The following is a 26,136-nucleotide window of genomic DNA, read 5'->3' on the forward strand; positions in this document are numbered from 1 at the left end:
TAAAAGGTCAAGAGTTTATTGTTTCTACATGTTGTACGATGTAACAGGCTAGGTACACAACTTTACCTAATCTAGGGGGGACAGCTTTGAAATGCGCATGCGCCCGCTTCTGAAGAGATCACATGCACTGCTCACCGAACCAATCAACATTCTTCTTTCATTTTTGCCAGAACGAGTTTTCAGATCTCATCACACATATCCCAAAAGGAACTCGCAAACCCTTCATAAATGAAATCAGAGCCATACTAGCGTTCCCTCAAAGACATCCCACTAATCACGGTTCCTGATTCCTTGTTTCCATGTAATTGGTTATTCATAATGCGCTTAATACCCAGAGGTTTCAAAGTGCGGACCCAGGGATCGAACCTGTGTTGCTCTGCGTCGTCTTGTTTACAAAAAGAGCACGTTTCCCCTGAGCTATCCCCAGAGACCGTGGTTATCCCTCGCCCAGCAATCACATGGGGAAATATGACAAACAGAAAAGAAGCAACACACAGGGGTCACATCAGACACACTTTAAATTGGTGCATGTGAAATTGTGCACAGGATTAGCACAAAGTCAGATGTTTCTCTAGTGCAAAACACACAAGCTTTTAATGCATCCCCCCCTCACTCCACGCCTGCGCCCCCTGGCAAAGTTTGCCCTAGTTCTAAAACCATTCTCTGTTAGCACTAGGGCAAACTTTGCCCTGGTGCAAAAAAGCATTGAAAGAACAGGTTTTTGCCCAAAGTTATACTTTGTCCCATTATCAATATCATGCAAAATGGCTCTTGGCAAAGTTCCTGAAATCTGGACTCTAGAACACTCAAGTGACATTTTAGTGAAAGCATTTGAAAGATCTCTTGGAAATGGCGCCTGTCAATTTGTTTGTCTAGTGAAGCTCCTTATATCTGTCACCTTGACTCAGAGGAGCTCTGCTAGCGCCATCAACTAAACCATACCTAACTCGCAGACTCATTTCACCTCTTTCAGTTTGCGGGCCACATAGAAAATGGTAGAGGTGTAGTCAATAACATCAAACATCTCTTCATCAAAATCTCTCTTCAGGACCTCAAGATCCTCAATAGCGAAGCCTGCATCAGTGATCGCCTTCCGGATGAAGGCCTCGTCCAGGTTCAGAAGGGAGAATTTCTTGGTACCCGAGAGGTAGTAGGTGCTTCCCAAAATGTTGACGATGATAATGTGGCCCCCAACCTTGAGCAGCGATGAGAGGTTCCTGAGAACTTTCCGGTAGGTATCGTGGTCCTTGCAGGCACACTCTAGGCACCCCACAGAGGTCACGCAGTCCACCTGCGGCAGGAGCAATGGCTCCAGCGGGTTGCTCTTCGTGACATCACATTTTATGATCCGTTTCAGGGTTTTCCTCAGTTTCTCTTGTTTCCCAACAATGTTATCACTGAAATAAACCAGAATATAGAGCATGAAGGACAGCCAATCAAAGCACAGCATTGGATCATAATTCAGAAGCTGTGAGCTCATAGGTCCTGTTTATCCTCTGACTGCCTCGCCCATAAGTAAAACTCTTTCTTGTTCTGTGAGTAGGCAAACATACAGGAGACTAAATGTGGAGAGAGATAAAGGGAAGCAGGGAGAGGGGCGCGAGAAAGAGAGAGAGAGAGAGAGAGAGAGAGAGAGAAGGGAAAGAGGGAAGAGAGAGCAATAGAGAGAATGAAAGAGTGGGTGACAGAGGAGAAAGACAGAGAGAGGGAGAGAGAAAGAGAGAGCGAGAGACAAAGAGAGACAGACAGAGCTAGAAAGACAAGGGAGCAGGAGAGTGAAGGAGAAAGAGAGAGAGGGGGAGTGAGAAATATACAGAGAGAAAGAGAGGGGAGTGGAGCAGAAGGCAATGGAGGGTGTGGGAGGGGGAACTATGCAGATAATAAAGAGAGAGGGGAAGAGACACTGCCCACTCCCCTCTGCAAAACAAGTGACCCTAATTGGAATCTATTGGCAGGTGAAAAGTTGGGGATCACTCTGCTACTCATTCATTCAGTAACTCGGTCACAAGTCTTTGATTAGTCACCTTGGGCGTCGCTAATACACGATAAAACCATTGCTATGAATATGGAATTGGAGGGAATAGTGACTAACCAAGGCCTTTCGTTTGAGTCAGTTACAGTGCAGAGGAGTACATGTGTATGGCTCCATAGTGCATATCGTGTGCATGAATTGAAACCAGCGAAGCGTCACCACTGAGTGTGGACATTAAGACACACCAGCATCCAATACGGATTGCTGTAATACTGGAGGTAAGTGTCAATAGTCTATACACCTGGACAATCTATGATTGGTTTATTGTTAGATGTCGCGGCTACACTACATAATATGTGGTAACTATGTAAGTGGATGGAATAGTGACTGAAGAATTCCTTTCTTCTGATTCAATTACAGTGCAGTGGAGTACACGTGCTTGACTCTGTAGTGCATACTGTATGAACAAATTGAAATCAGCGAATGGCCATCACGGGTTGCGGACATTATGACACACCGGTAATCAATGCCGAAAGACTGGAAGTAAGTGTTGACAGTTTATACACTCGGATAAGGTGTTCAAATAGTTTATGATTGGTTTAACATTGTTTATGAGAGGGAACTCCTTTCACACCCTGTGCCCCTGTCCTTATTGGGTTCTGCTGGTATTGGGTCAAATCACTGGAGCACTAAGGATTAGTTCCACAGTTTGCACTACTTCCACAAGTGCATATTGGAGGTGAGTATGAACCAGTATGACGATGGAAGAATTATACGCACAATTCATTTGTGCCATTTGTTATAATATAAAGAGGTTGGTTTGTAATTAGGTTCTATTGTTTGTTTTTAGAGAGCTTTTTGAAGACATCTTCCACTGGATTGTGTTGTAAGGGTGAGGTGACATTCACGCCCCACCTATCATCCTGAAGAAGGTCGGATGAACACAAGGCTACATCAGAAGCCATTTATGCCGACCGAAACACTTGTAGACAATGTTAATAAGCTGTTAGTTGCTACTTAACAGATATACACACTTGTAGCTTGTATGGATGTGAAGTATTGAATTATTTTGTGTTTTTGTGAAAGGGTTTTATGAACTTAATAACCCATATTACTGTAGAATTTAAATTGGATGTGTGATAGAGTGTATGTGTATGGATGGTGGAATGAATTTGGTGATGTCAAATTTTTACGACCATATGTGTTTGTTTGTTTGTTTTTTTGTTTATTTGGTAATGCACACCAAACCCGTAGGTAACCGGGCGCAGCAGATAAGAATACTTTAGACTTAGTTACAACATGGTTTTAATACATTGCAAAAACAGGATAAAAATACAAGTGGGTTAAGAGGATAAAAATACAGGTGAGTTACATTAATGATATATTAGGTTACATATATTTATAGGTGAGTGGTGCAATGGACAGAGTAAATACAGGTCAAGCATGTTCAAGGCATATGGTGGGGACAGCAGATGAAAACGGTTATATGTCATTGGACTGCAACCAGTTTAGTGAGGTGCGTCTGAAGCAAAGATAAAACTGAGCAAATCTGAGAATCAGAGGTAGTTAATTCCAGTGCTGTGTAGCTTTAACTGGGAAGCTACCACCTCCAGATTTGGTTAATTTAAAACTAGGTATCTCTAGACAGTGGGAGTTAGCTGCTCTGAATGGGCGAGTTGAGGTTTTTCTAGTTATTCTTGCTTTAAGGTATGGGGCTGCGTTATTAAGGCATTTGAGCGTGAATGAAACAGTTTTAAGTAAAATCCTGTAGCTTATTTTTAGCTAGTGGCGGGCACTTCTGATGTTGGAGATATGTTTTCTATTAGTTAGGTTAAGGGTGGTTCTCAGGGCATTATTTTGGAGTGTTTGTAGTTTGTGAAGGATATATTTGTTGGCTCCTAGATATAAGGCCTTGCAATAATTTACTTTTGATAATATTAGAGCATTGGCGAGAGTAATACAGCTAGCTTCCATTAGATAGGGTCAGCAGGCCTGATAGGTTTGCCTGTTTAGGCAATGGAAGAGGCCAAGGAATTAACCTGTTTCCTTAGTGATAAGGTGAAGTCGAGGTCAAATTCTAGTGTTTTTACCTTGTCTACTGCTTTGATTATGTTTCCGTCTATGTTAAATGAGTTATAATTGGGGCTAAGGTTTTTTAGATTGGTTTTTGACCCTAGGATCAGGATCTCTGTTTTGTCGTCATTCAGACAGAGGCCATGGGATGCCATCCATGCCTGAATGAGGATGTATATTTCATTTACCAAAGCTGTATCCTTATCAAAATTGCACGAAAGGGGGATGAGGATCTGGCTGTCATCTGCAAAGTTTGTGTAGAGGACACCTAGTCTGTCCAATTTGTCGAATAGGGGCTTGGTAAATATATTATACATAGTGGGCAAAAAACAGGATCCTTATGGGTTTTTATAAATAAACAGCATCTGTATTTGTTTTTGTAATAAATTTGACTTTTCTATGCAAAAGGTCTGTTAGAAGAATCTGTCCATCCTTATAGCTGAGGTCCATTTGTGTTTATTTCTCTTTTGCTTACCTGGAGGACCTTCGGTGTTACGGGTACCCTTATATGATACATTCACCCATTACTGGCCATAGAGAAACCTTTTAATATTCACAGGTGGTGCATATCTCGCTGATTTCCACAACCACAAGTGGCATGCATACACCTTTAGCCCAGCTTGTTCAAATCATAATGTTTCCTTTAAGAATGTATTAATGTTTGAAATTCAGATTGGCGGACCCAGCTTGGATTTCTAATAAATTCTGCAGAGACAATGGAAAACATAAGGCTCCTAATGAGTAGTTCTGGTGGTTTGTTGGTGGCCCTGATCCATTGCCCAAACTCAAGCTACTCGAGGCCAGGTCTCAAGGACTGTGTTATATTAATTGTTCAGTAAATTTTCAAGCTTACCATAAGGCTCTGAACAAGCACTTGCCAAAGGCAGCAAATTGGGATCCTAGTTTACTGTGAAACCTGTGTTGGCCCTACAAGCTCTTTTAATTTCTTCTTAAAGTAATTTGATGCTCTACCTTTTTTAAATTGCTATTTTGTGATTTGCTGGGCTTTTCGGGTGAGCACGATGAGGCGGCCCCCAACCTTGAGCAGCGATGAGAGGTTCCTGAGAACTTTCCGGTAGGGATTGTGGTCCTTGCAGGCACAATTGCTATCTAAATACACACTTTTCCTTCGGAGGCTATTTACATTTTTAGGATAGTGAGCAAGGATTCAATGTATTCCTTGGAAACCTTGGAAAGGGAAACCTGTTCTATTTCATGTTTTCTGTGCCATTTGTAATCTACAGCATGAACACACCTGATTATGATTTTCTCCAAATCAGAAGCATAATATATAATTTGCCATAAGACATATAGCCTTTGGGTGTCATCTTATTTAACAGTTCACTGAGTATCACATATCTTTATGTTACAAACACTGACCTTCCATTTTATCTGCATGCCAGCCTGGTCCAACAGACCCGTCCTTGACAAAATCACAGACCTCATCCCTCTCTAGTCATAAAATATTTCAACAGCATCTTTCTTGGTGACACCCTCCCTCCAGGAAATACAGTCTCCAAGAAGATGGACACCCCCAAACTTGTGGACTTATAACGCATGTAACAAAGCTCTCTGATAGCCAAGACAACATCCACAAGCTGCCATTCACTTCTGCATCATCCAGCAAATGAACCAACCCCATACCATTAGACTGTATGGGTGACCTTACCATCCTGGGCACCATTGCATATGGACAGCCCGAGCTTACCTACACCATGCACTGCTCATTCAAGAACGCTAGCGCCATGCGGAAAGTAAAACACACCATCCTACCTCCCGTCTCTGCCCCCAACTCTGTATTGTACAATTGGGCACCCTCAAACCGGCCCTGATGAATATTATCAACAACTATGCAGCAGCCAAGCAAACACGCATCAGGTGAAAAGGTACCCACAAGATCTCACAGACAGTCAACATACCACTCAGATACATAAGACAATATGGAGGAAAGGACCTCAATATGCTCACAACCCTGCCCTCAACACACAGAAACCTCATCCCCACCAGCAAACCTACCTACTCATACACTACCAACTCAGAATCCAACAGCCAGGTACAGCACTCTTCGACTCTGTCAAGCACTGCATTAGCCCACTGCCACACCCCACCTCACCCAGTACGAGTGTCAGAAGTAACAACATCAGCTAGTCCTTCATGGACAACACTAGCACAATCAGACTTCTCATCCACAAGGTGCAATAAATCACTACTGATACGCAAATGTCACTATAAAATGGCTAGGATGCTCCACATTTAAATACACCACCCTCACCTACGCATCATCTAACCTCTGGACTCTTGGAAAGCTACTATCTACTATGAAAGCATCCTCCTTCATGTAATCACTCACTGGCAAAGCCTTTATACCTCTCCTCAACAACTTTGCTCACCTAAGGGGCCTTTCCTAATGCACTCTAAACTGAAGAGATCCACTATGTGTTCAAGGAGAATACACTTGACCCTCATGACCTTCCCAACTACTGACCCATCACCCAAGTGTCCTTCATAGGAAAGATCACTTAGAAAGCTGTTGCAATGCAACTGCAGGACTGGATCACTAGTAATCATGACCGCTTGAATGACTATAAATCAGGCTTCAGTCCACGATGAAGCAACGAGACAGCCACCATCCAAAACATTGATTTCTTCCTTGACTTAAGGGAGACAAGGGAGACTCCGGCCTGCTGATCTTACTCAGCTTCAGAGCGTCATTCTGAAGCCTGGACTACAATATGATGTGCACCAGAATACCACAACGCCCACCATCGGTATGTGGAATCTGCACCCTTGTCAACCTCTGAATGGAGCCAATTGGCAAACTCCCCACCAAATGAGATCTGAGGATCATTCCATATGCTGATGATAGTCAAGGGGCCTTGAAACAGCCTAGCCTGTCCATGATTCCTGTCTTCCTAGGAGACATACACAGGGAGGCATTGCTCTTTTAAACCTTGCATTTACCTTCCTGCAGCACTACTCCTCTTCCCAGCTAGGTGCACACTATCGAATAACATACATGTACCCGTTCATTCAATGCCACATGAAGGGCAAATAAGCCACTGAGACATACAGACTAAGAGTCACCTTCATCCTCAGTCAGGATTGGAGAGTGCTCCTGCCACTCATGTGATCACGATGGCTGGCCAGTGCATCATTTGTGCTACAGCTAAGCCTCCTGGAAATGCACAGGTCACTTTTGAGAGAAAGGTGACCTGCTCATTTCCAGAAATGTGGCATCTATTAAAACACACACCCAGCTTTATTATTAGCTGCCCATTATTTGAGGATCTGCCGCAAATCCTACATTTAAAAGAAATAAACAAATTGTTACATTATGAGGTTGAAAGGAGGGAGAAGGGGAGAGATGGGCCAGAAAGCAGAGGGAGGGCAGTTGTCCAGAAGTTTGGTTCTGGGCCAGAAATCTGAGAGGAAACAGTGTGCCAGAAAGCAAAGAGGGAGCAGCTGCAGATTGGGGGAAAAGGATAGTGGAAGAGTGGGATAAAATAGGGGAAAAGAAAGGATGCAAGATGCAGAAGGAGCGAGAAACAGTGAAGGACTGCAGACTTCAGGAAGAACTGGGCATGGGTTGGGAGTGTGGCAGGGACTAGGAAGTTCCTCCTGAAGTCTCCAGTCTGCGAAGTTTGATTTGTGACTTGCAGTGTGACCTAGCAGGTGAGTATGCGCATGTCTGGGTGGTGCCTGTGGGTGGTTGGGGGCTTGAAGAACACAGAAAGGGAATATGTTCACCATTACAGCTGATAATGATTAATGAATACTAATAATATAAAATAGGCATTCACATTAAACAAAAAATGTAGAGGAAAACAAAAACTATTCTTTCAAGCCAGGGATATCTGGAGCTCCTTCTATTAAACTGATAGAAAAGGTGCAAATGAAGACACCCTGGCTCATTTGTAGTCTCAGACACAACCTATTTCTTGCAACCTACCAATTGTACAGCCTTTAATCAGAGGGAATCCGACGGAAGTGAGGAAATGAATGAATGACATTTTTAACTCAATGTTTTTACTTGTTTTTTTCTTTCTGACTTCCTATCTAGTATGTCTAACTTTTGAAACCAATATAATATATTTAAAATAAATGCTGAAACAAATACATTATTATTTGTCAGAAAATGTGCTTTTTTATGCTGCAAAATGTTCAATTTCCTGCTTCCATATCCAGGTTTTCTGGATAAAATGCTGTGGATCCAATAAAGGGAAAACAGCTTATCTAATGGTGCTTACAAATAATCATGTGCCTTCAAAACTTTAAAGAAATTGCATGATTTGGGCTGTGAGACATTCAGAATCACATGTTCAACGTATCTTTAATTCTCGTAAAAATGTACATTAGAAAACTTTTACTGATGAGAACAAATTCCACTCAGTACTACTGTCTGTTGTCTCAGCCTTTCATCATTCTGAGGGCGATAAATTGGATACCAATAAGATGGTTCACAAGAATGCCTATAATTAAGGTCTTAGTCGCAGGAAGAAAATGGCATGAAATAACACATGATATTGTGCCAATATTGGGAGAGTTTGTACCTGCGCCCTTCCAGCTCACAGACAAACTTCACAGCTGGGGTCCAATCGAACGTCCCCGGTTCGTTCTTGAGTCATTTCTCCAGGTACTGGCAGTTGCGGTCGGTGAAGTCAGCAGCGATGATCTCCTTGAAGGCCTCGCAGGCTGACAACTCTTGATAAATGGCGGGTCCTGGGCCAATGTCTATCAGAGTGTCCCCCTTCACGCCCCCTGAGACCAAGAAGAGACGCTAGGGAAGTGTAAGTACCCAAACTGGGATTGGGGAAGTCGTTTCAGAGAGGAAAGGCTTGGGTTCAATGATTTTTGCATTTCATTACAAGAACTCCAGCATAAAGAGAACTTTCTTTGCTCCGCCATTTAATAACTGCTCAAACACTCAGTTAGCCACTCTCATGGGCTTGTGGTCCATACGTAACTTTAACTCCTCGCTCTTCCATGATACCTGCATACACTCCCTGCCATCTCTCACTCACTTCTCTTCTCTCTCTGCGTCCACTCTCTCCTCATGTTTTACATCTAGCCTTGGCAAAACAGAAAGGTGATGGCTGTAAGGTTTTGAATTAATCATAACCACGGCCAAAGCTCTGGGCAACCCTCCAGACCATTGTTTTTCAGCCTGCCAAGCCATTACAGAAAGGGACAAACCATATGCAAATCAGGCTTGGTCTTACCCCAAAAGGGGCAGTCCAGCACGAACGCTAGGTCACATCCCTTCTGCACAAGACCGCAAGCATCCCCAAACATGTTTTTAGACTTGTTGGGCGTCATCAGTGAGGAGTAGCTTGGGTCTCTAGGCCCGGCAGATTCGGGACCCACATCTGGGCATATTCGTACCACTTGGGGTGACTATTGCAAAACAGAAAGGTGATGGCTGGAAGGTTTTGAATTAATCATAACCACGGGCAAAACTCTAGGCAACCCTCCAGACCATCGTTTTTCAGTTTGCCAAGCCATTACAGAAGGGGAAAAACCATATGCAAATCAGGCTTGGTCCTACCCCAAAAGGGGCAGTGCAGCCCAAACTGCTAGGAGGTCACATCCCTTCTTACATCTAGCCTTGATCAACTTTACCCTCTTTCTTCCTTTCGGCCCACTTGCAAACCTGCCCAACCCTGGCTCTCTCCTCATCTCTCTTCTAAGGGCCGTCTCCTTTGCCGCTTTGAAAGGCGCTGGCGCAAACACCATTCTCCTACTAACCATGCAACCTATTTCTCTTATCACTTCCTCTACGACAAGTGTACCTACTTCTCTGACCTTCTTCATAGTCAATCCACCCATCCTCAGCGCCTCTTCCAAACTCTAAAACATCTTCTCTCCCCTCCTACACCTGATCCATCTGTCAACTTATCCCTATCAGCATCTGATCTTGCCAAATTCTTCTCCTCCAAAGTGCACTCCCTATGAAAAGACATTATATTTTCACCTTCCTATAACCCCTCCCCCTTATCTTTTCCTATCCCCTCCAGCACTGTCTCTAACTTTCCTCCCGTAACAGACTCCGAGGTGGCTCTCCTCCTGGCCAAAGCTCACCCTACATCTGCCCCCACTGACCCTATCCCCTCTTCACTTATCCCTATTGTCCACCCACCTCTGCTAACCTTTCTTACCTCTTTCTTAAACATTTGTCTCACCACCTCTACCTTTCCATCTGCCTTCAAACATGCTATTATCATTCCTATCCTAAAGAAACCTACAGCCAACCCCTTTCTTGTTTCTAATTTCTGTGTTATATCCCTCTTACCTTTTCTATCCAAACTCCATGAAAGCCTCATTTATACACGAATCTCATCATTCGTGTCGGGTCTATCTCTTCCACTGTCTCATCCTGGCTTATACCCCCACTACTCCACTGAAACAGCCCTTACCTACGTGTTTAATTCTCTTCTCACTGCTCGCTATTCCAAACACTCATCTATTCTTATTTTACTTGATTGTTTTGCTGCCTTTGACACTGTAGATCATTCTTTGCTCCTGGACTCTCTCTCCTCCCTTTGTCTTCACAGGTCTGTACTATCGTGCTTTTCATCTTACCTATCTAAGCGTACCTTTGCTGTCTCTTGGAGCGGCAACACTTCTCCTCACGTTCCTCTGATCCATGGTGTTCCTCAAGGATCAGTTCTTGGTCCCTTTCTATTTTCCTTATATACTTATATACTTCCTTTCTTGCTCCCATTATCTTATCCTTTGGAGTGTCACACCACTTCTATGCGGATGAAACCCTGCTCTTTATATCCTTCTCGTCCTTCTCACTGACATTCATCAGACTCTCTCATCCTGCCTATCTGCCATCAAATATTGGATTATGTCTCACTTCCTCACTCTAAACGCTAGTAAGACTGAAGTCCTATTCTTTTCCGCAAACACCCTCAGGTCGCAAACTCCTCCTTCTTCCATTTCTTTTCCTCCCTCCTGTCTTTCTATATCTCCCACTGCCCGCACTCTTGGCATTTACTTTGATTCTAATCTCTCATGACCACCATATCTCCCTAACATCCTGCGCCTGTCGATTTCATCCCTACAACATGCACAAAGTCCGCCCTTTTCTCACTTTCCACGCTACAAAACTCCTTATCCCTTCACTAGTCTTCTCCCTACTATTCTACTGTTCCGTTCTGTTCTTTGGTCTTCCCCACTCACGCCTTGCTCCTCTTAAATCTATCTTTCATTCTTCGATTCGCTCACTCTGTCTTCTCTCCTACCAGGACCCAATTTCTACCTCCCTTGCCTCTCTCGGCTGGTTGCCCTTCTATTCTCATCTTAAATACAACTTTTTTGTCTTGTGTTTAAATGTCTCTATGGACTTGCTCCTGACTACCTTGCATCCCTCCTTTCATTTTACTCACCATCTCGCTCCCTCCGCTCGGCTAATCTTTTTAGACTTAATGTTCCCCGTCCACCATGTGCCCAATCCCGTTTTTGCTCGTTCCAGCTTCTAGCCCCTCTTCACTGGAACATGCTTCCCCTGTCTCTTCGCTCCATTACTTACTATCCTCTGTTTCGTCCTATCTGTAAACCCACCTCCTACAGTCCTCTGATTGATTTATACTGTCTATGAACACTGATTCACTGATTTACTCTCATGAACGCTAATTGATTGTTACTGTTTATGAACACTGATTGATTTACTCTTATGAACGCTAATTGGCTGTTACTGTTTATGAACCCTGGTTTGTATTCTGATTCAATGTACTGATGGCTGTCCTATGTAAAGAGCTTTGGACAAAGGCGCTATATAAAACACAATAAATACAAACACAAATACAAATAATGTTAATAGGGGCCCTGGGCAATAGGTGCGCAAACACTCAGTTATCCACTCTCATGGGCTTGTGGTCAATAATGTTAATAGGGGCCCTGGGCATTAATGGTATTGCTTTTGATGGAGTATCTGCATGATTCTTTACAATTTATATTCACCATATAGACTCAAGTATTCAAATATTATTCAAAGCTGGCGATATAACTGTTAAATGCATTGAAGATGGTCAAACAGATAAAGATTTGCTGTGCTTTTGTTCCCCACCTTGCTGTTTACCACTAGTGCCATAGTCCCATTCACCAAACGCCCACTCTTCCTTTGAACCTCCATATACTATCCTTAGGGTTCTTCACAGTTGCTATAGGTTTTAATATTCCAATACCTCAAAATAGCACCAGAGACACCCTTGACAGCCAGGATCAGTGCCACTGTTCACAGCATTATCACAAACCCTGTCCACTGCCAGGATCAGTGCTGATGTGCACAGTGCAAATGCCTCTGAATGCCATCAGAACCACTGTGCAAAACCATGATCAGTGCCACTGTTCACAGTATTATCACACATCCTCTCCACTGCCAAGATCAGTGGTGATGCGCACAGTGTAAATGCCTCTAAATTTATTTTTATTTTATTTTATTTTTACATTTGTAGACCACACTACAGCCCGTGGGCACTGAGGCGCTGTAAACAGAGCGTAAGAACGCTTATTTAAGGGTTACAGAAAAGACGCCCAGCAGAGTAGTCTTAAGAGATACAAGGTTACATATACATCAATTAGCAAACATTACTTACAGATTACTAGAAATGCAAACACAAAAGAGGCAGGTTTACACGAAAAGCATGGTTTTGATGGCCTTACGAAAGGCAGCATGAGATTCAATCAGCCTAAAGTGAGGTGGGAGGGCATTCCAGTGGGTGGCAGACATGGTGGGGAAGCTGGTACCACCAGCACGAGCTTTGCGTATTTTAGGAACAGTCATCATGTTTGAATATGCTGATCTGGCTGGCCTGAAGGCAAGGGGTTTAGAGATCCTTGGTAAAAGGTACAGAGGGGCCAGGTTGTGAAAACACTTGTGTGCCAGGGCAAGAGTTTTAAAAATGATTCTTTCCTCGACTGGAAGCCAGTGGACCTGTCTTCTGAGACCAGAGATATGGTTCCTGCATGATAGGCCAGTGGCAGCCATAAGAGCATTATTTTGAACTAGTTGCAGTTTAGCAAGATTTTTGCCTGAGGTTCCTATGAGTAGGGCATTGCAGTAGTCAAGCCTTGAGCCAATTATTGCCCTGGCAATGATGAGGCAATTCTGTTGGGAGAGGTATGGTCTCACTGCATTAAGAAGTTTAGAGTGATAGGCTGAGGAGGATGCTATGGCACTGACCTGCCTATTCATTGTCAGGTTGGGATCTAGGTAGACACCAAGGGTTTTGACTGTTTGGGATACTGTAATGGGGATGTTGTCATTGGTGAATGAACTATATTGCTTGTCCAGCTTGCCCAGGATGGACGGGGAGCCAATCAGCAGAAGCTCGGTTTTCTCACTGTTGAGGCACAATCCGTTTTCTGCCGTCCAGAATTTGATAGTGGAGTAGATGGAGTTGAGGGTGTTCAGGTCAGACAGGTTATCACCTGAGAGGAGGATGAACACCTGGGTGTCATCAGCATAGTTTGTGTATGAGATGCCCAGTGCATCTAGGATTTTGAACAGAGGCCCCGTGAAGAGATTGTAGAGGGTGGGGGTATGCTTGACCCCTGTAGAATCCCGCATTGGATGATGCTTGGGTTGGCAGAGGCAGAGTCAGAAAAGACCTTCATTGCTCTTTCCTGCAGGAATGAAGTTATCCACTTACAGGCAATAGGGGAGAAGTTAGCTGCAGTGGCGAAATGGTGGCAGAGAGTCTTATGGTCCACCAAATCAAAGGCAGCAGATAGGTCAAGAGGAGAAGTGGTGCAGGTTTGCCTGCATCTCTGAAGTCGTCCATCTGGTTTTTGAGGTGAAGGAGGGCCGTTTCGGTACCATGTCGAGGCCGAAAACCTGATTGCTGAAGACCAAGAAGGTAGTTGTCCTCAAGGGATTTTTGTACTTGCAGGTAGGCTGCTTTGTCCAAGGTTTTTAGTAAAAAGGTGACAGTGGCGATGGGCCTGTAATTCCCAGTTACGAATGGTCTAGGGAGGGTTTATTAAGGAGTGGACGAACCCACGCTTCCTTAAGTCCAGCTGGGACATGGCCAGACTGGAACGAGGAATTAATGAAGGCAGTGATAAAGGGGGCAAGGGAGGGTGCACAGTCCTTGATGGCCTGTGCTGGGCAGGTGTCGCCTTTGCAGTTAGAGGGTATAACGTAACTAAGGAGGGCAGTGACTTCCGATTCAGTCATATCCTTAAATTCAAACATGCTGGGTTGGTTTGTGTCAATTGCTGGTGAAGGTAAACTGTGGCTCTTGGCTATGATATTGGTAAGAGCCTTTCGGTGGGCCAGGATCTTGGTATGCAAGGTGTCCAACTTATCGAGCATGGCCGATTTAATTTTATTGCACCATGCCTCATCTTTAACAAGAGTGGGAGGAGGGGAGGCAGGGGTCTCCAGCTCCCTGAAAATGGTGAAGACTTCTTTGGTACCTGATTTGGCGTTGGCTATCCTAGTGTTAAAGGAAGAGGTTTTGGTCTTGATGATGGCAGTTTTATATTCAGTGGACAAGGCCTCGAAGGCTGCTTTAGAGTTGTCTTTAGGGTTGTTCTTCCAAGTGGTGAGTGCAGCTCTTTTTTGGGAACGTAACTGTAGGAGCTCCTGGGTGAACCATGCGTTGGCATAATTAATTTTTTTTGCTTTTTTTAGGGTTAGTGGAGCTACAATGTCGATGGCTTGTGTGATGCTCCTTTTAAAGTCATTAGAAAGTACAGCTGGGTCGCTGGAGAAGGAGGGAAGCAATGCAGGCACAAGGAGGTGTTGGGTGAGGTTCTCCTTAGTGACCATTCTAAAGAGGGCAGCAGGGAGAGGGACAATCGACATAGGGGGCCCTTTGGAGGTGATGATGTCAAATTGTATGCTATGGTGGTCACCTCAAGGAATGGTAGAGATTTATTTGTCATTTTGTGAGCAGTTGTGGTGGGAGACCGAGTCTAGCTTGCAGCCTTTAGAGTGGGTTGGGGTTGTGATGGCTTGGGAGAACCCAAGTGTAGAGAGAGCCTTGTGTAGGGCAGTGGTGTTGGAGTCATTGGGATAATTAAGCCCGAGGTTGAGATCCCCCAGGAGGATGACTTTAGATGAGCTCATTAGGTTGTCCGAAAGTGAGTGGTTTAGGGCTTCTTGGAAGTCCATGCTAGATCCAGGAGGGTGGTAGACAATGTGGAAGGCAATGGTGCAGTTGGTTGAGAGCTTGAGTTTAAGCAGAAGGCAGTCAGAGCTCAGACTCAAGTCCCCTTGAATTCTCCTGATCGGGAGTGTCTCCCCAGTGATGTCAGCAACCCCACCACCTCTGTCTTGTCTATAGATGGTGTAAATGCCATCAGAACCACTGTGCACAGCCAGCATCAGTTCCACTGTACACAGTATTATCACAAACCCTCTGCACCGCCAAGATCATTTCTGATGTGCACAGTGTAAACACCTGTAAATGCCATCTTAACCACTCTCCACTGCCATGATCAGTGCTGCTGTTCAGAGTATTATCACACACCCTCTCCACTGCCAAGATCAGTGCTGATGTAAATAGTGTAAATGCCTCTAAATGCCATCAGAACCACTCTGCACAGCCATGATCAGTGCCGCTGTTCACAGTATTATCACACGCCCTCTCCACTGCCAAGATCAGCGCTAATGTGCACAAAGTAAATGCCTCTAAATGACATCAGAACCACTCTCCACATCCATGATCAGTGCCATTGTTCATGGTATTATCACACACCATATCCACTGCCAAGATCAGTGCTAATGTGCACAGTGTAAATTCCTCTAAATGCCATCAGAACCACTGTGCACAGCCATGATCAGTGCCACTGTTCACAGTATTATCACACACCCTCTCCACTGCCAAGATCAGTGCTAATGTGCACAGTGTAAATGCCTCTAAATGACATCAGAACCACTGTGCACAGCCATGATCAGTGCCACTGTTCACATTATTGTCACACACCCTCCCCACTGCCAAGATCAGTGCTGATGTGTATAATGTAAATGCCTCTAAATGCCATCAGAACCCCTCTGTGCAGCCATGACCAGTGCCGCTGTTCACAGTATTATCACACACCCTCTCCACTGCCAAGATCAGTGCTAATGTGCACAGTGTAAATACCTTGAAATGCCATCAGAACCACTGTGCACAGCCAGGATCAGTGCCACTGTTCCCAGTATTATCATACGCCCTCTCCACTGCCAAGATCAATGCTGATGTGCATAATGTAAATGCCTCTAAATGCCATCAGGACCACTCTGCACAGCCATGACCAGTGCTGCTGTTCACAGTATTATCACACACCCTCTCCAATGCCAGGATCAGTGCTGATGTGCAGAGTGTAAATACCTCTCAAAGCGTTCAGGGATTCTCTTCACAGCTATGATTAGTTCTGGTGCACAAAATGTCATTAATTCTACTTACTGTCAGTGCCAATCTTTTCTGCACCATCAGTGCTAACATTTACAGTGCCAATACCACTAAATAGGTTCACCGCCACACGCCACAGCCACCATCAGGGTGGATGTCTCCAGTGTGTGTCACACTCAGCCTTTTTCCTCAGCTGTTTCTCTCTGGGTTGAGTCTTCTTGGGAGATCTTTCCTTCTTCCTGGTTGTTCTGGGCTTGTACAGGTAAGGGCGCATATCCTCTGGGTCTGGGTCCAGTGTGAGGTTTGCTCACTGCCTCAGGAAGCAGGGTAGCGTTCAGGATCCAGGAAGAAAACACTGCGGCGGAATCCAGGAAATGAATAGGAGCGTAGAGTTCGGAGCAAGAGGGAACCCACTAGCATGGGATCACAGGGCGCGGTCCGGGATGAAAGGAGGAAAGAGCCAAGAATTGCAAGAGCAGTTCAAGGGGGGCAGCCTGGAAGGGAAGGACAGACGAAACTGGAAAGGGCACTGATGAAAAAGGAGTAGTAACGATAGCAATCGCTAGCAACACAGAACAATAGCATTGAGACGCGCAGAGCCACAGGGGCGTGCCTATTTTCTAGAAGGCAGTGCATCCAGCGAAAATGCTAGAGAGCAGCGTTTCTGTGAAGGTGGCCATGTTGGAAGGATTACTGACCCAATGTTGCGGTGCATTATGGACCATGAAGTCCATAGAAGGCAAAAGTGGCGATTCATGACAGTATGCCCTCTCCTAAACCTCGATCCACCTGAATGGGTTAGATGGAATTTTTGCACCAAACAGGGAGCGTTCATGTTGAATGTAGGTTCCCAGGTTCATTCGCTGGGGGGGTATCCTTTCCATTCCACTAAGTGTTGGAGTTGGCCCCATCTGTATCTAGAATCGCATATCCTGGAGACTTTGTATTCAGTCTGATCAATGATGAGCACAGGGTTAGGTCGAAGAGTTGATCTGATGGAGGGTACATACGGTTTCAGTAGAGAAGTGTGGAAAACAGGATGTATCTTCTTCCAAGATTCCGGTAGATGCAGTCAAAAGGCCACTGGGTTGATGACTTCCTTAATGGTGAAAGGCCCGTAATACTTGGGAGCCAGTTTATTTAGCCGCAGGTGTCGAGGTAAAAGTCTCTAGGATAACCAGACCTTGTCCCCGATTCCACATAAAGGGCTGGGTCTTCTCTTGGTATCTGTTAAGATGGATTTCTGAACTCTGTCCTGGTGGCGCAGAAGTTCAGAAGGCCAACCTAATTACTTGGAACAGGGTAACCTCTGGACGAGCCAGACCAATCAAGGTAGCGATCGCGGCGGTCAAGACTAGGTCTCAAGAGGGGTGAGGGTGACTGAAAGCCCGCAATGAGCACACAAAGCAAGAGCGCTTACAAACTACTCCAAACAGTTGTTATATCAAAAATATATAGACATTTATTTTAAGGCCTTTAAAATAATGACCATAGCGAGAAAATCACAATATCACAATATTAAGCCAACACATACCATATCAACACAATATATATACAAATACGACAGTCGCAAGCGTTATATGCACGAAATGTGTAGTCCACCTGAAAGGGAAGGAAAACAGGCAGTGCGATAATGCTTTAGACTCAGTTCGCCTTCAAAGGCACCTAACTAGATGGAAGTCCGAGCCCTGCGAAAAGTGGAGCCTTGTGCTCTAAGTACCTGCACACGCTGGTGCCAACGGGCAAAAGGAGAAGCTCTTTGGAGGAAGTCAGGCAGTTCGGGTTAGTGCACAACAGAAGAAGAACAGGTTCCGCGACTCAAGCGCAGCCTCCACAGTGAGCAGAAGCAGAGCGCGAGTACGGACAAAAGGGTGCTGTTTTTACACAGCGGGGAAAAGCAATGGGCTACTGCAGGAGGGCGACCAGATCCTAGCTATACTACTCACCGGTCCCCGATGCAAGCAGACCCAGGCTTCTCCACGTTAGTTTCAGCAGCTGGCAGGTTCAGAAGAGCCGGAAATGCCTCGTCGCCGTGTAGAGAAAAAAGACGTCCCAATCGAAGCAACCTGCACAGTTTTGTCACCACCGGAGGGCAACGGAGCGGCCGTGTGTATCTGAGCCAAATGTACACTACTCACTTCAGACTTGGGAACGCCAAGTGTACGAAGCGTGTGAGAGTGACCAGGACTCGAAATACAACACAACCTGGCGGCGGTTACAGAGCAGGACTCCCGTATAAGCTGGTCAGTCAACTGGATGGCCCAGAGACGCTTCCGAAGGCTTACTGGCAGGAGATGATGAAGTCGCCGAGAATAGCTGTTCCTGCTATACCAAAGGTCGAAGCACCAGTACAGGCCTTCTGGTTCGATCAAAGGAGGAAAGGGTTTCACAGGACGACAGCAGTGCAAAGGAGGAGTCCTTCAGCGGGTCACCAGCGATTCCTCGGTCCAGCCTCTTGGTTGCAGGATACTTGGCTCCTGTATTCCTTCGTTCGTGAGAACTCAGGAGATCGACATGGTAGTGATATTTCCAGCCCCCTCTTATCCACGGTTCCCTTCGCGCCAAAACGGAGGGGAGCCAATGGGAGATCCGCTCATCAACACACACACCATACGTGGACCAATCACGGACCACGGTGGTCCCAGGCATTCACACCACCCTAGACTCTCTGGCACCCAGGATGTGTATTGGGACCAGACATCCCAGCCCACACCCTGGAGGCACACAAAAGACATGTAGAAGCCCGCAAACGCATCTGTGTTTCGCGGGAAAGTACATGCCCAAATAAGGAAGGCCCCGGGTCGCTCGACCTGGGGAAGGTGAAGGGAGCAAGACGGTCAGTGGACAGGACAAAGGAGCCTCGTGGTCTGGCCATTTTGGGAGCCAGACCACCATTTTGGGTTCAGTGCGAAAAACGCACTTAGAACGCCAAAAGGAGCTCAAAATACACAAAACGATCGCTGCCACCATTCCAGTCCCTGAATGACTTGCACCGATCAAATACAATCCTAAACGAGTATCTAGGGCCTGTAGAAGGCTAGAGACCCAAGAGAGCTGTAACTTAGCTTACAGTGCCCTCTTGTGTCATGTTGCACGAAAGCCGCAACATGATAAAAGAAACTACGGGAAACAGCGTTCCCCGGTACTGACTGTCTTAAGGGCATGTCAGTTCCCCCGTAAGAAAGGAGCGAAAGCCCAGAGGAGTGCGGCAGAAGGCTGCACTTCTCTGGCAAAGTCAAGAACAAGGTGAAAAACAACAGCAAAAAGTTTAGGGGTTGCCACATGGAAGGAAAATTACCTACAATTACGGAATCTTTCCTAACAGTATCAACATATCTTTTGATGTCCGATCTGGCCTTTTCCAAGTAATCCTTGTCATCCTTATGTACATTCACCAGACATTCAATCCAGGAATCGACCGAGGGTACCGGGGTAGGATGGGGTAGGATAGTTGGTAGAACTGATGGATGAATCCCATGGCTGCAAAAGAAAGGGCTAGTCTTGATTGTGGAGTTATCTGAGTTTTTGTAAGCAAATTTGGCTACCGGAACCAAAACAGATCAATCATCTTGGACCTTGGCTGCAAAACATTGTAGGTATTGTTCTAGGGTCCGATTTACCCGTTCAGTTATACCATTGGTCTGAGGATGGTACCCTGAAGACAAGGCATGTTGGATGCCCAACATTTGACACAGATGTTTCCAAAATTTGGAGATATACTGAGGCCTACGGTCGGAGATGATCTTAGAAGGAAGTCCATGAAGTCTGAATATATGCTTTCAAAATATTCCAGCCAATTCAAGTGCCAATGGTAACTTGTATAATGAGGTGAAGTGTGCCATGTGGGTAAATAGATCAATGGTAACCATTATGGTAGTATACCATCTGGATGGAGGCAGATCCACGATGAAGTTAGTGGCAATTATTTCCCAAGGACGCACTGGCAAGGTGGGTTGGAAGAGAAGCCCTGCAGGCTTTCTATTATCACACTTGTTTTGACTGCAAACGGTGCGGGCTTGAATGTATGCCTTTACACCATTGATCACCTTCGGCCAACAGAATTGTCTCTAAATGGAGCGGAGAGTGGCGGTAATGCCTCTATACAGGAATGAAAGGTATCGTGACAAAGTGTTATGATCTTCGTTCTCAGTCTTTGTGTGGGTATCACTAGTTTCTTATCCTGGAGGAGGTAACCATTCTTGAGACCAGGTTCCATTGATTGGTGTTGATATAGTCCTGCCAAAGATCAGAAGATGGTGTTTCGATACAGATATCCTCCAACAAGGAATTGGCCTGGGCTATGACAACGGTATCAGGAAACATTTTCGGAAAGACACGAACTTCAACAGGTACATAATCGGGACGCCTGGACAAGGCGTCTGTGATTACGTTATTGGTTCCAGGGAAGTGCTGTATGTGGAACTGGTGCTGGGCAAAGAAAAAGGCCCAGCAAGCCTAACGATTGTTTCTGCATTCCAAGGACTGCAGAATTTGTAGGTATCTATGATCGGTTTGTACCAGGACCGGATGTTTGCACCTAGGAGTAAATGTCACCAGTCAGCAAAGGCCTGTTGGATGGCTTGTAATTCCTTCACCAGGAATGAGTAATAGGTCTCACTGGGAGTCAGGGTTCGAGATAGATAGGCGATGGGTGCGCCATCGGGTCTTTGAATTCTTGTTTTAGAACTGCCCCAATAGCATAGCCTGAGGTGTCTGTTTCCACCAGAAAGGGTTTATTTATGTCTGGTTCAGCCAGGATGGGGGCTTGGGTAAATCTTTGTTTTAATTCCTGGAAGGCTGTTTCTTGAGCAACAGACCAAATGAATGCTGTGTCTTTCTTCAGCAGAGCGACAATGGGATGCACAATGTCAGAAAATGTGGGAATACATTTCCTGTAAATTTTTGCAAGTCCCAAGAAGGATTGGATCTGTTTTACTGTGGTAGGTGCTGGCCAGGAAAGAATTGAGGCTACCTTGGCAGGATCCATTGCAATTCCTTTGGAACTCAGTACGAAGCCAAGCTAATGAACGGTCTGGACATGAAAGAGACATTTTTCAGGTCTGGCCAGGAGCTTGTTCTCTCTTAGTTACTGAAGTACGTTGTTTACATGTTCTTGATGGACTTGGGGTTCGTTGGAATAGATCAGTATGTCGTCCAGATACACTATGACGAAAAGAAACAGCATATCCGAGAAGACTCTGTCCATAAAGCGCTGAAAAACCGCAGGGGCGTTGGCTAGGCCAAAGGGCATGACCAGGTACTCAAAATGACAAAAAGGTGTTCTGAAGGCGGTCTTCCACTCATCCCCTTCCATCAATCGAATAAGATGGTAGGCACCTCGTAGATTGAGCTTGGTAAAGAATACAGCACCTCGAGCAGCCTCCAATATGTCAGAAATAAGTGGTAGAGGATACCGATCCTTAAGGGTACACTGGTTAAGACCTCGGTAGTCCAAGCAAGGTTGGAGTTCCTTAGTGTCTTTCTTAGGCACGAAGAACAATGAGGCACCAGCAGGGGATTTTGAAGGACGAATGGTTCCATTAGCGAGATTAGTGTCCAGATATTCTCTTAGGGCTCTTTTCTCCAGTTCAGATAGTATAAACATTCTGCTGAATGGAATCACTGCCGAGTCTTCAGTGTCAATAGCACAGTCCTCAGGTTGATGGGTTGGTAATGATTGGACAATGGCAGTTGAAAACACATCAGAATAGGATTGATAGATCTCAGGTACTTCAGTAATGTTGGAGACACACAATGGTGGGTGCTCGGGAGTCTGGGAGTCCACTGGAGGATCTGGCACCAAGCCTTGAAACAAACAATGGTTCAAGCAGAATTCTGAACCTAGAAATAGGGATCCAGCTGCCCAATTGATACACGGGTTTTGCTTCTGGAGCCAAGGCATGCCTAGAACCATGGGGTAATGCGCTGCTTTTATGATATCAAAATAGAGTGTTTCTTGATGGTTATTTATTGAGAGCAATAGTTCCTTGGTTTGGTGGGTAAAGGGTCCGGAGGATAATGGTTTCCCGTCGATTCCTTCGACAGCTTGAATCACTCTTTTGTTTTCTCTGGGTATGTTGTGCCTTATGGCCCATTCATGATCTGTAAATACTCCCATGGCACCGCAATCCACTAGAGCCAGGATGGGAAAAGTGTCCTTTTTGAAGGACGACAAGAACTTATGCAGAACCACCAAAGTATTCTGGCGAGGACAAGTCAAGGAAGGAAAAGAAGTGGAGCAGACATCTTTTTCCCTAAACTGTGCTCCACTCAAGATCGGGAGCTTGTGTTTCCTGAACACTGGGGTGGTGCTATTGGGTAATTCCTTACAAGATGTTTATTGGAAGCACAATACATGCAGAGTCCGTTATTGATTCTACAGGTCCTTTCTTGTGGGGAGATCGGACCCCGAAAGGAGCCCAGCTGCATAGGTTCTGGATCCGAAGAGGGTTGAGTGGATGTTTCCTTAGGGCTAGGGTACTCCATGGTTGGCTTTGGGTTTGTGTTTTTTTTTTTTTCAGCCTTTCTTTCCTGGATTCGGAAATCGATCTGTAGTGACAAATCCATCAAGGCCTGAAAGGAACTTGGACGAGCCACTCTGGCTAGCTCGTCTTTGACTTCATCATTCAGACCTCTTTGAAACAGGGTGAAACTAGCCTCCTGGGAACAATCAGCCTCTTTAGCCAGTTGCTTGAAACGAGTCACATAGGGAAGCATATCTAGATTTCCCTGTTAGAATTCCAGTAGTCTCTCCTAGGCGCTATGAACGAGTTCTGGCCGATCAAACATGGCTTTGAAGCCTTCTATGAATCCATCGTAGTTGTCCAGGAGTGGGTCTCCTGCGTTCACCAAGGGGGTTGCCCAGGCTAAGGCATTGCCAGAAAGGTGTGATATCATAAACCCCACTTTAGCCCTAGGTGTGGAAAAATAGTAGGGTTTAAACGTGAAATGTACCAGGCAGGAATCGAGGAAGGAACACAGGGATTTAAGAGACATCGTACTTGTCCACAATACCCCCTACCAGGGCACTTTCCTTGAATGCCGAATCCCGGGATAATACGAGTTGTTTTAGGGCTGCGTTTTCCGCCTTGAGGTTTTGAACCTCAGTTGTCAATTCTTGCATTCCTCTCATGCGGTCCTGGACTGCAACCTCTATGTTAGGCTCAATATCAGGTTCTGGGTGTCTCAAACTGTCAAACTCAGCCCTTTTTCTCACCTGCATTTCTCTGGGGGAGTCTTCTTGGGAGATCTTTCTTTCTTCCTGGTTGTTCTGGGCTTGCACAGGTAAGGGCACGTATCCTCTGGGTCTGGGTCCAGTGTGAGGTTCGTTGTCTGCCTCAGGAAGCAGGGTTGCGTTCAGGATCCAGGAAGGAAGCACTGCGGCGAAATCCAGGAAATTAATAGGAGCGTAGATTCAGAGTTTGAACCTGCTAGCACAGGACCTCAGGCCGCGGTCAGGGATGAAAGGAGGTAAGAGCCAAGAATTGCGAGAGCAGTTCAAGGGGGGAAGCCTGGAAGGGAAGGACAGATGAAAATGGAAAGGGCACTAACGAAAAAGGAGCAGTAATGATAGCAATCGCTAGCAACACGGAACAATAGCGTTGAGACGCGCACAGCTGCGGGGTCGTGTCTATTTTCTAGAAGTCAGCGCATCCAGCATAAACGCTAGAAAGCGGCATTCCTGTGCAGGCGGCCATTTTGGAAGGATTACTGACCCGATGTTGCGGTGCGTTATGGACCATGAACTCCATAGGGGGCGAAAGTGGCGATTCATGACAGTGCGGTTCTTATCATGACTAACATACTTATTGTAAGAGATCATTAGAGGTGAACATATTACCATTTTAAAAAGAGATGGTGTACGATGTTATTACAATTCAATAATTATTTTTGTTTTTATAGCAGACGCCCCATCCCCCTTAAGGAGCCTTTGTTTTTTCTCTGGTCGGGTTGCTGTCAGCAAGAGGGATGGCTCTAGCAAAAGCACAGTTGCCAAAAGGACTCTCGCCCACATAAAAAGAGACACAGACACACAGTGGCAGAGAGAGAAAAAGAGACATACCAGAAGAGGGCTCAGAGAGTGATAGAGAGAGAAAGCAAGACCCCTATCGTAGGCCAATAATATGCCTTTCACAGCTAGTTTTGCTTCAAGTTTATATATTGTGATGGCAGAGGACAGCACGAAACAATGGCATGGGTGCTGTGGGGAGTGAAACCTGGTCCCACCACCCTTTTATGAGCCTGGCCAATCAACCTCCCCTTAACGACCACAAGACACAAGTAAAAGATAAGAAAAAGGTTGGGATCAGTATTTCTAGTGTCCAAAGTGTAGCGCGGTTGGGAGCGGTGCTCCTCTACTTCCTTTTTTTAAAGAAGTGTTACTGTTCCAATACGTTTATTTTGAAAAGAAGCTGTTTCGGAATGGTTTCTTTTTAAAATAAAAGTGTAGGGAGGAGTTAAAACGTGCACTCCAGTGCACCGCAAGGAACGTTCCCTTAAACAGCCGGTGTGTTTGTTTATCGGTTGGGGTGGTGCGTGGGAAAGGGAATGGGTGCAGTTTGTGGGGTGCTTCTTTGCGGTTCCACCACTGGTTTTTGGGGGCCCTCTGGCTTACCTGTTGTGAACGCTTCGTGGAGCTTTCTCAAGGCGAACTCCATGAAGCCGTCCTTGATGAAGACGCCTTTCCCAGCCCCGTAGTAAGTCTCCAAATAATCAGTTGGATCAAAGTCATGCTGATAGGTTTGCTTCCCAGTGAAGTCAGACGCCATCTTGTGGGTTAAGGTACTTCGGGTTGATGGTATTCGGGGCCCTTGTTGCCTGGTTGTGTGGAACAGCACCGGTCTGCAGTCCCAGGGAACAGAGCTGTTACTGAGCTCTGAAAGAATGCAGGCCTGGGACAGAATCAAACTGCTGCAAAAGAGCTTTTTATAGAGCGAGCGAGGGCGTCCGTGGGGGAGCTTGCCAAATGTCCAAAAGTGACCCCGGGGAGCTTGCCAAATGTCCAAAAGTGACCCCGGGGACAGAAAAGAGCATAACCCCTGCAGCCGTACATTTGCCTTTCCTGCCAATTATTCTTTGCGCATGCACCCCAATGCCTTAATCCTTTTCCCCACAAATTGGCATGACACAGAATTTCAAATGGCAACCTTGGCCGCAGTTTTATTTCCATGACAACAGAATTATTTGTACACATTTGTGAACTTCATTCTTTCCGTGTGGCGCTTGCTTGCCGGATTTCCTTTGCTTCCCCCTATACTTGGTATAGTAGGCCCCCAACTCCCCCGACCCATTGCACCTGTTCCAATCCTGCCCGTGCAGGTGTCCGTGGGTGGGGAGAGCGCCGTTTGTTTTTGGGGGAAGCTGAGCCTTATTTGTCCCTACCAGACGCCCCCGCCGTTTAGGCCCCCAAGAGGCGTTGGTCCGGAAGAGCGAAGACCCATTCTGTTTCCTTCTGGCTCGTCCGGAGTCTATCATTTGTGCTTGGTTGCCCAAACACCGCCAACTTGTCAAATCCTGGCCTGGGTGTCCTGCGACAGCAACACCCCAGGTCTCCTGCTCTTTTGCTTGTATTTCGCGGGTGGGTGGGTGGAAAACGAAATTTCTTCCATCTGCGAGGCGGCGACCGGGTCCCAGTGCAGGAGCGAGATGCCTGGCACCCCGGTCCCGCCTGCTTAAATCCTGATGTCCCCGCCCATTTTCTTTTGTTCTGCCCTTCGCGGGCTTTTGGGCCATTAGGCCTTTGGC

At 45.8% G+C, this 26,136-nt stretch overlaps 1 protein-coding gene across 1 annotated transcript; it reads right to left on the reverse strand.

The window, feature by feature from the left end:
• LOC138489587 (nicotinamide N-methyltransferase-like) lies at positions 1-25,268 on the reverse strand. Its single transcript, XM_069617295.1, has 3 exons — positions 25,007-25,268; positions 8,596-8,803; positions 1-1,397 (listed from the first exon to the last, which is right to left on the reverse strand). Exons 1-2 carry the CDS (start codon positions 25,158-25,160, stop codon positions 8,667-8,669), a joined length of 291 nt encoding a protein of 96 aa, XP_069473396.1. The 5' UTR covers positions 25,161-25,268; the 3' UTR covers positions 1-1,397; positions 8,596-8,666.
• Positions 25,269-26,136: the final 868 nt, after the last annotated feature.

This window comes from Ambystoma mexicanum, chromosome 9, assembly GCF_040938575.1.
Source record: "Ambystoma mexicanum isolate Mex_15411 chromosome 9, UKY_AmexF1_1, whole genome shotgun sequence".
Lineage (NCBI taxonomy): Eukaryota > Metazoa > Chordata > Amphibia > Caudata > Ambystomatidae > Ambystoma > Ambystoma mexicanum.